Source organism: Protopterus annectens, chromosome 11.part0 (genome assembly GCF_019279795.1).
Source record: "Protopterus annectens isolate FY-2018-M chromosome 11.part0, PAN1.0, whole genome shotgun sequence".
NCBI lineage: Eukaryota > Metazoa > Chordata > Ceratodontiformes > Protopteridae > Protopterus > Protopterus annectens.
This window is the reverse complement of record NC_056745.1, coordinates 756,987,983-757,000,358: the sequence shown is the minus strand read 5'-3', so window position 1 is coordinate 757,000,358 and position 12,376 is coordinate 756,987,983. Positions and strand designations below refer to the sequence as shown.

The window sequence follows — 12,376 nt, the reverse complement described above, 5'->3', positions numbered from 1 at the left end:
ACACCCCAAAACAGTCACACAAATTAATCCCACAACACAGACACACAGATAGGGATTAATAAGGGAGGCCTAGGCCTAACTGAAAACTTTTTAACTTTATATAAAGTAACAATATTTTTAAAACTATAAGGGGAATAGGGTGAATGTATGGACACTATACACTAAAAATAGGAAAAAGGGGAAGATAAACCCTGACTAAGCTGTTTGAAAAACTCAAACTTACCTCAGCTGGCAAAAAAGGAGACCTCTTCGCAAAGCGGCAAACGAGATCTGAGGTAGTTCCGCCTTGCATCATGGGATATAGGGTTGCCTCGAGCTGGTAAAAGGAGTTCTCAAGCTAAGCAAGTGCCGAGCCGAGGATCGGCTCCGAACCCATCCAGCAAGAATGAAGGCGAGGTTGACAACTTAACATTTACATGTTATGGGTTTTAGAGGTTTTCAAAGTGTATACATATATATATATATATATATATATATATATATATATATATATACAGACACATACACACACACTCACACATATACACAGACAAACACACACACATATACGCACACATGGACACACACACATATACACACACACATATACACACACACACACACACACACACACACACACACACACACACACACACACACACACACACACATCCATCTTCCCATCATTGTTTCTTTGTGAATTGTTAATCTGATCTCTTCCCAATACTTTCTAACCTCCTCAGATCGATTCTTATAGTTATCACTCAATATTTTATATGCTCTACTAAATTACTCATTGTTTAATGGCAGCTTCTGCTCTAGATTCTACTAAAAACTCTACCAGTGCTGGTCTTTTTAGGACCTCCTATTTCTTTCTCTTTGCCTATACTCTGATATCAGTCTTTGATAGGGAAGGCAATCTCTAACCTGCAGTCCAAATATATTAATGGCATCTTCCCATTCTGTCTTTCCCTCGCTAGTTATTTACTCCCCAATACTTTGGTTCCTTGGAGTTTTCTACAACAAATTCCAGCCCCCTCTTGCCTATTGTCTAGATCCCTAAATGCAGTCATCCCCATTGGCAGAAAATCTCCTTTCTCCATTCCCATGTTGGCTTAGTTCTTAGAATACTTTCTACTAATTTGTGGATATAATATTCTGTATGATTACTGCTATTCTACTTAAAGGCCTACATCCAAAATCCCAGAATCTCCTTGTTTCTTGAGCTTCACCACTGTTTCATCATCATCCATTTCCACTTTGAATTATCATTTTCTGCGTGCGCTATGTATAGGAGCCTTAACAGTGTAGCTCTGAAATACCCCTTCAAATTTGGTAATCCCAATCTACCCTGTTCTACTGAAGAATCGCCTTATCCCACTTGACTCTTGCAGTCTTACCCTCCAAGTTAAAGTCCTATAGCTCTTTATTAATTACTATCCATAACGTTTCCACTGGTTGATAAAAATATGCCTGACCTGTGTATAAGACTAAAGGGATTAAAAACATTTTGACTGCTTGTATCTTACTATCCATATCCATATAACAAAGCTTCCATTTTTTCAGCTTTTGTATTATCTTTTCAATCTCTTTCCACATATCCTTAGCTGCAATACCACAATATTTTTTTAATCCTCTCTCCTAAATACTTCATTTTATTATGTCCCCATAAATAAGGATATTGCTGAACCAGTTCATGTATGAGTACATAATTCGCTACTGCCTTTGTTTTGGCTTCATTAATTTTGTATCCCCAAAAGATCTGAAACTGTCTCAAAATGTTCCACGACACTGCAATGTCTCTTTCTGGTTTTGTCAGCTATAAAATATTATCATCTGAAAACAGAGCCAGCTTTTATTGACTACCATGCCAATTATATCCTTGAATTTCTGAGTCCCTTATTTTCTTTATAATGGTTCTAAATATAATACAAATAACAAAGGGGAAAGAGGACACCCCTGTCTGGTTCCCTGCTCAAACAGAAATTATCAGAAAGGACCCCACCCACTTTAATTTTCACCTCTGATCCCTCATATACCCTCCTAATCAACCTTAAATTTTTTTCAGGAAATCCCACCTCCTACATTTTGTAATTTCACATACTATCACATTTGTAACTAATGAAAAGGAGTAAACAACTCATGGGGCATCCCTGTCTTACACCATTCTTCATATGGATCTATTGGCTTAACCAGTCATTTTCAAGTATTTTTACTTTATTATTACTACACGCTGACATATATAATTTCTAACTTTCTCACTCATTTCAAATTATTTCATAATTCCCCATAAGACTTCACGTCCAAATATATCAAATGTCTTACTAAGGTCTCCTATCATGATTTTTGATTATTTTCTATTCATATTATCCACAATTTCTCTATTAACAATTCCCCTTTATTCTGTATATACTATATTCGATAATATTTTCCCTTTTATATATTCCATAATATTTTCCCTTTTAGTTTCAAAATCTCTCTTGTACTATATTCATAAAGATCTTATAATTATTAAATACTGTCAGGCTCCAGTTCTTTTTAATTGTCCATCTTCCTCCTTTCATATGAATTTAAGTATTCCACTACATAATTCTTTATACATAAAACTATCATTTAACCATAAATTCAAAATCTTTAAATTTGTTTTCCAATCCTTTACATTTTTATACATTTCATACCCTATTCTATCTGGTCCTGCAGCCGAATCTATATTTACTTGTTCTGATAGTTTATCGAGCTAATATAAAGAATTTTCCTAGTCAAAGTTCTTATTCTCTTTTTCTGTTATGTTTTTTAATATCTTCTTTTTCTTTAAATCATTTCTTGTACATATACTACACTTCATAATCTTTTCCTGAGTTCTATTTCTCCTTTTGCATTTCTCTTGTTACACTACAATCTTTCTTTACTAATATTCTTAAGTAACTTGTCTTTTTCCTTGTAAAAAATAAAATGTTGTTTATATAGAAGTTCTTGCATTATTTCTTGATTTCTTTTATACAATTATTTTTCATTGTTAAAGTGCTATCATTGCATTCTAAATCTTCCAATGCATTACACGTTCCTTTGTAGTTCTTTCTTTACTTTTCTCACATCATACTGCCACCGTAAAAACACTTTTCCATTTTTCCTTAAATATCATTCATCATTTAGACCAATTTTTATAAAATGCCCTCATAGTAATATGATTTCTATAACCATAATGGTATTACTAATCTCTTTTCTTCATTCCATGCTTTCTCATTATCCTTTTTATTCCTTTGACTATTTTTTGTAAATTCCCTGTTTTCCTTTATCTCTAACATATTGCAAGATGTTCAGAAAACTCTGTTTCAACTATCTCCCCTTCTCCTATAACTAAACCTTCTAATATAAAATAACTTATTTCAGTTCTATACATACCCCTTTTGTAATTCCATTAATGTTTTGACCAAAGTTTTAACTTAGCCTACCTAATTTCCCAACCAAAGGTAAGACTCAAACACTGTACCTTGTCTGTGAGTCAACTACCTTAACCATTATACCAGCCCACAAACATTAGCAGTATAAATTTTTTTCATCCACTTTTTCTTTTTTACTTGCCCCTTTAAAATGCTCTTTTCATTTACCCTTTACCGACAGAATTCATTTTTCTTTTAGTATTTCCCAGTTTGTCTTCTTCATCACTTATTTCAGAGCCTTCTTCTGTGTCTTCTATTACTTTCTCTCATCTAATTCTTACTTCTAAAATTCTTTTCTCTATTCCTTTTCTCCTATTTTTATTTTTCCTTACTCTTTTCATTTGTACAATCCATCCATAAATGTCCAGTTTTGCTACAGTTGTGACATTTCAATTCATATTTTTTGCATAATGTTTGATTTCCTCATATAAATAACATTTTCTTGTTACAGTTACTTATGTCCTTTTCCACAAAGAAACATGTATTGTGTTGTGCTCAGTATTTTACGACACCCCTATTCCCCTCCACATTTATCATGCAATATCATTTTTTCTCTATTTTTAATACATTACAGTCGCATCCGCCAGTCCATGAACACCTTTTTATCACAAACTTTTGCTACGTCCAGTACTTCTTTACGTAGCACTTTCAACTGACCTTTCAAACTCTCTCGTTCTACCTTTGTTTGAAATTGTACATGAATTTTATTTTTTGTTTCCCTGTTAAATGCTTTTATCTAATACAGCTTCTTTTTTTTCATATTCTCCAAGAAAATTTTCCATTGAAAAAAACAGTCTCAAATATAATGTCACAAAAATGTTTTTGTTAAAAATGCCTATACATCATGTGCTTTTACACCCAAAAGAGCTATCGAAATGACTCACACTTCAAACCTGTCCATTTTTTTGTCTTCTTTTCTTTGAATCCTTACCATGTCCTTCCATTTTTCATTTTCTTCTGCCTTTTTCTTTTCTGCTACTCCTCTTTTGCCTTTTCTGCATAGGTTTTCTTTTCCATCTCACCGCTATTCCTCAGGATCATCTCTGCATCTTTCTTTATAATTTTCTCCATAATGTTCACCTAGGAAATGTCTCCTTAACTTTCTGTCTCACCCTGCATCATCATTTCTTTAAGTAAATCATCTTGCAACCTCCCAATGGCAAGGCTGTAATTATACAGCCCCCACTTGCTGACTCATCTCTATCAAATTTCTTTGAAATATCTCCTCAGAATCCAGCACACATTCTCCGATCTTGATATTAGGTTTCTCTTCCTTTTCTCTCACCACCACATTATCTCCTTCTCTTTCCATCTGCTCACCTGTTTCTCCGGGCCACATCTGCACCTGGAACAGAAGCAGGAAGTGTTCATGCAAAATGGGTCCCAATCGCAACAACAACAAGCAGGGGAAGCTCCCTGATGGCCAGGGCAAATTTCCCCTAGTAATATAACTACCAACTCGAGTCATCCATGACAAGAGACTACTAGCCTAGAAGAACTAACCTTGTCAAAGTATACATAAATAAATAAGAAAAGAAAAATAGAAGATGAGCACCCTCACATTTCATAACAGCATTTAGACTTGGCATATTTTTCCTCTTCTATTTCTGGTCATGAAGTTAAGTCACCTACTTCAGTTCCTAATTCTAAAAAGTACTGCAACTGTCTGGTTACTGGGAGTGACTCAGTCCACCACATAACGTGTGTCACCTAAAGCCATTGTTCTTGGAGCTGTAATTAATATCTGTGCAATCCATTTAGTACTCACTAGAAAATGATGCACTGTTTTTTTTTTAATGTGGAAACAGCAAAGGATGGACTACATGGGTGGTAGAAGAAGCCTAACTTAAAAAAAAAACAGAAAGGTTATTGCGGAGAAATGGTCAGTTTGTGGATGTGAAGTGCATAACATACTCCACTGCTCTCACCACAAGACATCAGTATATATTTCTTTAATATCTGGAGCAAACTTAAACTCCAAATAACTGTAAATTATTGTAAAAAAACATTAACATGTTTAAAAATTATTTCCCAATATGTGGAATCTGAAAACATTAAAAAAAGAGATATATTCATTTTCACTGTAACCCAATACAATAGACTACTACTTTCAAATTTCAGATACAGAACTGCACATCTTTCTAGTCTTTAAAGAAAATCATATTCCAATACAGACAGCATTTCGTTATGTGAAGTTTGCCATACTTTACCGGTTCATAGACCAGCCCATCTGATGAAATCACCATTGTCTCTGCCAAGTCAAGCACATCAGCACCCACATCTGTTAAGAAAGAAAAGTAAAGTTCTGAAACTAGATTTATTTTAAGTGGTAATATGTCAAATTTAAAAAAGTACTAATAAAAGGACACAGAAACTGAATAAACCTCTCACGTTCAGAGAGGGTCACACTTATATTCCACTCAACATGGCAGACTAGCTTTTGTTGCAAGTCCGGTGTAGACTCTATTCTACCTCCAGTACTGAAATGCTTAACTACATTACTCTCTTGCAGCTACACTACATATTAATCACTACCAAAGAAACATTCTTTTCTACCTGTTATTACATCTAAAATCATGTGATATTCCATATATTTTTTTATTATCTCGGAAGTGCATTACTATGGAATTCCTCCTCCTGAATAAAAGATGATGCGACTCTGCCAATCTCATACTCCTGCACATTCCAGCCAGTGCAGTTCAGCCACATAAAGTAGATTTGTGTCACTTCCAATATGGCTGCACAATGACAAACAGCTTAACTTCAGCTCTACTTGTGTCAAAAAAGAGAGAGATGAGAGCTAGCAGTTCTGACAATTTTAGAAAAATTCTGTTACTGGCTAGTAAATACACTGTCTGCATTGCAGCAGAGAAGAATGTTACACAGCATGAAAGAAAAATCAGTTAGAAAAGGTGAACAAAAAACAGTGACTGGGAAGAATCCCGCAGCGTTCAGCAAAAAGCAGATCAAGCTCCAGCTTTGGTACAAGAAATGGCTTCCAGTAATTTAGATGAAAAAATAAATCAAATGTACTCAAACCTGATTAAAATAAATGAAACGCTGAAAAAGTATTTCAACTTAAATAACAAAAGTCTGGAAAAATAGAGTAAGCTTTTAACAGCTATTCAGATGAACTGATAAAATTGCAAAATATCAGAGGATGAAATGAAGAAAAGGCTGGCTGAGGAGAAGACTATACTCAACAAGAGCCGTTTCAAAAAATGGTAACGTTAGAGGACATATCACGTAGATAAAGCATGACATTTTGTTCTGTAACAGATAAATTGAAAGTAACAGACTATATTAATTTTAGAAAAGCACAAATAAGCAACTTGACTGGTATTCCACAGTAAGATTTGTTAACTGAAAGGACACATGATTATGCTCCAAACCTGGCCATGAGAAAGCAGCCAAGACCTGTATTACTAAAGATGCAATCATACCAGCAGAAAGAATCATTCCTGACAAAACTGTGGCAGAACGGTAAAGTATTATAAACTGGAGACAGCAGTGTGTTTGCGGAAAATGATTATTCACCCTACACCAGGCAGAACAGAAGCAAATTTATCCAGAAATCAGGGAATGTTGACAGGCAGGTGTGAGATTCAAGCCAATATATCCAGCTGCATTTAGAATAGTTTTTCCTGGAGGATCAAAGTAATTTTTGATGCAGAACAGGCTAAGGAGGAAATACTAAAGTTTTAACAAAAAGTGAGCTAACAAACAGAAGGGAACTCTAATTCTTAATCTTCTGATAATAAAGCTCATAGAGAGACTTTGCCAGTGAAAAATTTTCCAGTTTTCCAAAGGAAAATGCTTGAGAGACGAAACAAAAGTACAAGAGTTGTCTAGAATAATTAGGAGTACCCTGTAATTGAACCAGAGACTGGGGATGACAGATGGAGATGAACAAAAAGAAGACCATCAACACGGAAATTAGTGAATGCATGCAAGGCTATAAAGCAATCACATTTGTTAAGTACCGCTTTACAGGAAGTGGCTAAGAAAAAATGGACTTTTGTTGACTTTGTTCAACTTGTGGGAGGACTGAAAGGCATATACCATGCTTCATGTTATTAATGTTTTGAAGGACACAAAGGGAAAAAAAGAACAATTCCAAGTAAAAAAATTTTGGTTTTGACAGTATTTCCATAAAACGTGTCATGATATAAACATATATCAAAACATTTTAGTAATTGTATATAATAAAGATACTAAAGTAAACCAGTTTTTTTTTAATTAAGAATTATAGACATTATAATCTAAAAACAGAAGTAAGGATAAGCAAAAGATTGTTCAAGTTAATATGCTAAAATCTTGGGCTGTTGGGATGAGGGATGGGGTGTAAAAGTGCACTGATTACAATACATGTAGAATTGAGATGTTTTTCTCCTACTTTTGCACAGGTAAATGTCTGGATTAGTTTCTTGTGTAAGCATATGTGCTATAAAATTTTATTTTGCAAATAAATGTTCAGTGTGAGTTGAGAAGTTTGCAGTTGGGGGCAGTAGTACATTTTGTCCTTATGTTTCCATGGAGACAAGCTGAATACAGGTCCAAGCAATAAATCTCAAGAGCTCTGGACAAGTTTTGCTGAGAGAAACACATAATTAAAATATACTTGGGCTACCAGCTTAGTGAAAAATAAAGTTTAAAATTATTGGACGTGAATAAGATATAGTGGTTTTCCTGAAACCTAAATACCTCAATACATTTATGAGAGCAGTTTATAATTTAGTTTTATTTACACACAGCCAGTGCACTTTTTATTAAGGCTAAAAGTTTATGTTTTCAGAAAGCAAACTGTTTTTTCACTTCTGGGAGGGGAATAAAGATAGGACAAGAACAGGCAGCAATTAGTGTAAGTAGTGGCACAAGCTGCAACATGCTCTTCAGCATAGATAACCTCTACTTTATGTTAGGTAATGTTGGTGGGTGCAACTGCTGATTTAGGACAATTCTTCCTATCAGGAGAGTTAAACTTCAGTAATTGAAGAGGCACACAGGTTTGTGTGTTTGAGGTCAATACACTATAGGGGAGTTCTTATGGTATGTTTTTTGTTTGAGGGGTTTCATTAAAACAAAAATTATTTTAAAATGTGACACACATTCAAATAGAGATGACAAGAAACAACTGTATAAAGGATCAACCTGCTAAACATTAGTGAGTGCATGCACCACAAAAGCTGGAAATAGACACAAATCTGACATATATAAAAGGCTGGTAAAATAAATTATCATAATGGCTACACTATCCATATTATTTTGGAAAGTGAATGGCCTCATAATGGCTACACTATCCATATTATTTTGGAAAGTGAATGGCCTCACAGATCTAGACAAAAAGGCAACTGCACTTAATTATATTAAGAAATGCAGAGTGCAAACAGCAATGTGACAGAAGAGGCATTTGGAAAGAAGCAAGTATGTCAATTTGATAAAGAAAGGATATTGGGATAGATATTCAGCAGAATATCAGGAACAAAGGAAAATAAGTGTACTTGTACCAACTGCTAGAGGAGCTCCAATAGTGACAGAAGAGGGGAAAAATATAATGGCAGACTTATGCTAGTAAGGGACTACTGGCAAGGGAGGAGAATTACACTGACATGTATTTATATTCCACCTAAAACTGCTATTACGGAGCTTAAAACAACTTGGGAAGAAATACTCGGCTTTCAGCAGGTGGGGACAGGAACTTTATTTGCAACAGTCAGGATATATTTGGGGGACCTAGAAGAGAAAATACAACAAAATATTTGGTATGGAAGGCATGAACTCAGTAGTAGGAACTTAAAGGATTTACAAATTAATCTCCAACTGGTCTAAACTAGAAGAGTTATATTTCACAGGAACATCTGCATTTAAATTGAACGGTTCAACACATATCCAATAACTATTTCAGATCATGTCCCAATAACAATTAAGATATAAATGCAGACTAAAAGTGAAAGTGGAATTTAAAAATAGAGTAGAAATAAAAGAAAAAGAGATATAGTTAAGAAGTAAAAATAATTATTTAGAGGGCTGACAAAGGTTAATGTTTTGTAGAATAAGGAAAATCTCACAGAACAAGAAGAGATGTAACTGTGAGGGCTGAAGAGAAAATAAGGGGGTATCGGTAGAATATGCATGAGTTTAGAAAGATTGTTATTAAGCAACTGTTTGAGAATAACTCCATAGCACAAACACTTTTAGCACAACAACTTAGGTAACAAAAAGAAGAAACAGTGGTTGCCAAACCTAGGGAGCCTATAACAAAGAAGAAAAACCAGAGCTCCTGTATAGGTATTACTAGAGACATTTTGGAAATTTTATGAAAATTTGTACTAGAGCAAAAAGGGAAATTTTTGTACAAGACAACAAATTCCAGTTTAGTTGTAGGATGCTGCCTACATGGTTAGTGTTTTGCACCTTTTTGCTGAATCAAATATTAGCCTCCAGATGCTCACAAGGGGTAGTGGTACCATAGTATGAAATAAGAAGTTATGTACCTACCATAACGTTCCATGTTAGTTGTCTTCTCTCGCCTTCTTTCTTGCTTGATGGGTTCGGAGCCGATCCCTCGGCTCCGACTTGGCACTTGCTAAGCTCGAGAGTCACTTTTACCAGCTCGAGGCAGCCCCATATCCCATGATGCAGTACCCAGATCTCGTTTGCTGACAAAGGGCAAAAGGCACCAAGCATAAAATACTTCCCAAAGGAAGAAAGAAAACTTACAGATGGAAGAAGGACCAGGTCTGAATGGTCTTCAGCATAACAGTTTCTTATAACAAGGTCTGTCCAGGCCAGGGGAAGGAGGGAGGAAGAGAAGACAACTAACATGGAACGTTATGGTAGGTACATAACTTCTTAATGTTAAGTTGTCAATCTCGCCTTCATTCTTGCTTGATGGGACCGGCCCCTAGCACCTCTATCCTGGGTGGCTCAATGGAACAAACTCTTGAGGACTGTAGAGCCAAAACTGGCTCTGTCCCTGGAGGCCAAGTCCAATTTGTAATGGGAAACAAAAGTGTGAGGAGGGCCAAGTGGCGCTGCACAAATAGTGTCCAAAGGAAGTCTAGCTTGAAAAGCTGTAGAAGTAGCTAAGCTCCTAGTTGAATGTGCTTTAGGTTTTGAGCACAGCTGTTTTCCCCTAGTATAAATTTCAGAGATGACCAAGAAAGCCATCTGGACAAGGTCACTTTAGAAACAGGAAGGCCTTTTTATTATCCGCATAGGAAACAAAAGTTGATCAGATTTTCTAAATTTTTTGTTCTGTCCAAATAATATCTAAGTTGACGGTGGACATCAAGATAATGTAGCTTTTGTTCAGCTCTATCTGAATAATTAGGAAAAATACAGGAGATCAATGGATTGATTCAAATTGTTCTTTGACCTTAGGTAAAAGGTTGGGTTAGTTCTCAAAGATACTCTGTCTTTGTGAAAACCAAATAGGGTCGAACCGAAAGAGCATGAAGTTCAGACACCCTCCTGGCAGATGTAATAGCTACTAGGAACAAAGTTTTCCAAGAAAGATATTTCAGGGAACAAGAAACAGCTGGCTCAAGGGAGGGAAGAATCAAGGATGTCAGCACTAAATTTAGATCCCACTGAGGAGGAGGATTCCTGATTGGAGGCTTTAGTAGGAAAATTCCTTTCAAGAAGGCCCTGCAGAGCCTATGGGACATAATATTATGATCTGCTATCCCGACATGAAAATTGGAAATAGCAGCCAATTGAACTCTGACTGTGGAAGAAGAGGAGCCTGCATGAAAAATCTCCGCTAAGAAGTCCAGGACTGCCTGAACAGGGCAGTAAAAGGATCAATATTCTGGGCCTTAGCCCAATAAGAGAAACGTTTCCATTTGCTTGTATAAATCCTCCTGGTAGAGGATTTTAGCGGTTACTATGATGTCTCTAACTGGGTTAGAGATCAAAGGAAGCCTGGCTAAGGAAGGAAGTGGAGCAACCATGCTGAGAGGTTGAGAGAAGGGATTGACCGGTGCAGCTGACCCGATTGGTGAATCAGAAGATCTGGCACTGGGTTCAGATGCCGCTGCACCAAAAGGTGATGATGGAGGAACGGAACCAAACTTGTCGAGGCCAGTAAGGGCAATGAGAATCAATTTGGCTCTCAAACGGTAGCTTTCTGGATCACCTGAGGGATCAGAGGAAATGGAGGGAAGGCATAAAGAAGTCCCTGGGGCCAATCCTGGGTCAGAGCGTCTCTGGGGATGGCCTGATAGAGGGAAGAGGCTGAAGAAGTCTGGACATTTGCTGTTTTGGGGAGTAGCAAAAGATCGCAACATGGACGACCCCATTCCAGAAAAATCTCTTCCGCTATAGATTGCTTGAGAGACCACTCGTGAGGCATGAGGATAGCTCTGCTCAATCTGTCCGCTACAATGTTGGTTTTCCCAGGGATGCGTTGCTACCAGAAACCGTGAGAGGAGATCGCCCATTGCCATAGTCTGAGCGCTCGACACAAGGGGTAGGACTTGGTTCCGCCCTGTTTGTTGATATACCAAACTACAGACATGTTGTCTGTGTGGACTGCAATTGTCCCTACGGGAAGAAAGTCGTTGAGGGCTTGCAACGTTAAAAGCACTGCTCTCATCTCCAGGACATTTATGTGCAGATGGTACTCGAACGCTTGCCACGTCCCATGAACCATCCTGCCCTGATAATGACCCCCACCCGATCAGGGAGGCATCCGTGGTGACAGTGGCTATCGGGGATGGGGGTACAAAGTACCTGCCTTGGTGAACCTGAGGCGATGTGATCCACCAAGCAAGATGCTCTTTGCATGTCTGTGTCACCAGAATCTGGTGACGATTGGAAGTTGCTGGTATGACCATTGTGTGAACAGCATCCACTGAAGAAGGCGCATGTAGAATCGAGCCAGGAAGAAGAGTAATGGCCGCAGCCATGAGACCTAATACCTTTAGAACCATTCTGGCCTGTACTTTCTTGCT

At 36.9% G+C, this 12,376-nt stretch overlaps 1 protein-coding gene across 4 annotated transcripts in view; it reads right to left on the bottom strand.

Annotated features, from left to right (window-relative positions):
- ERGIC2 (ERGIC and golgi 2) overlaps window positions 1-12,376 on the bottom strand; it is a 646,362-nt gene that overhangs the window by 536,057 nt on the left and 97,929 nt on the right. For all 4 annotated transcript variants that reach the window (XM_044088198.1, XM_044088197.1, XM_044088200.1 and 1 more), the window contains exon 5: window positions 5,630-5,700. In XM_044088198.1, the coding sequence (XP_043944133.1) occupies window positions 5,630-5,700 (71 nt within the window). The remainder of the gene's footprint in view (window positions 1-5,629; window positions 5,701-12,376) is intronic.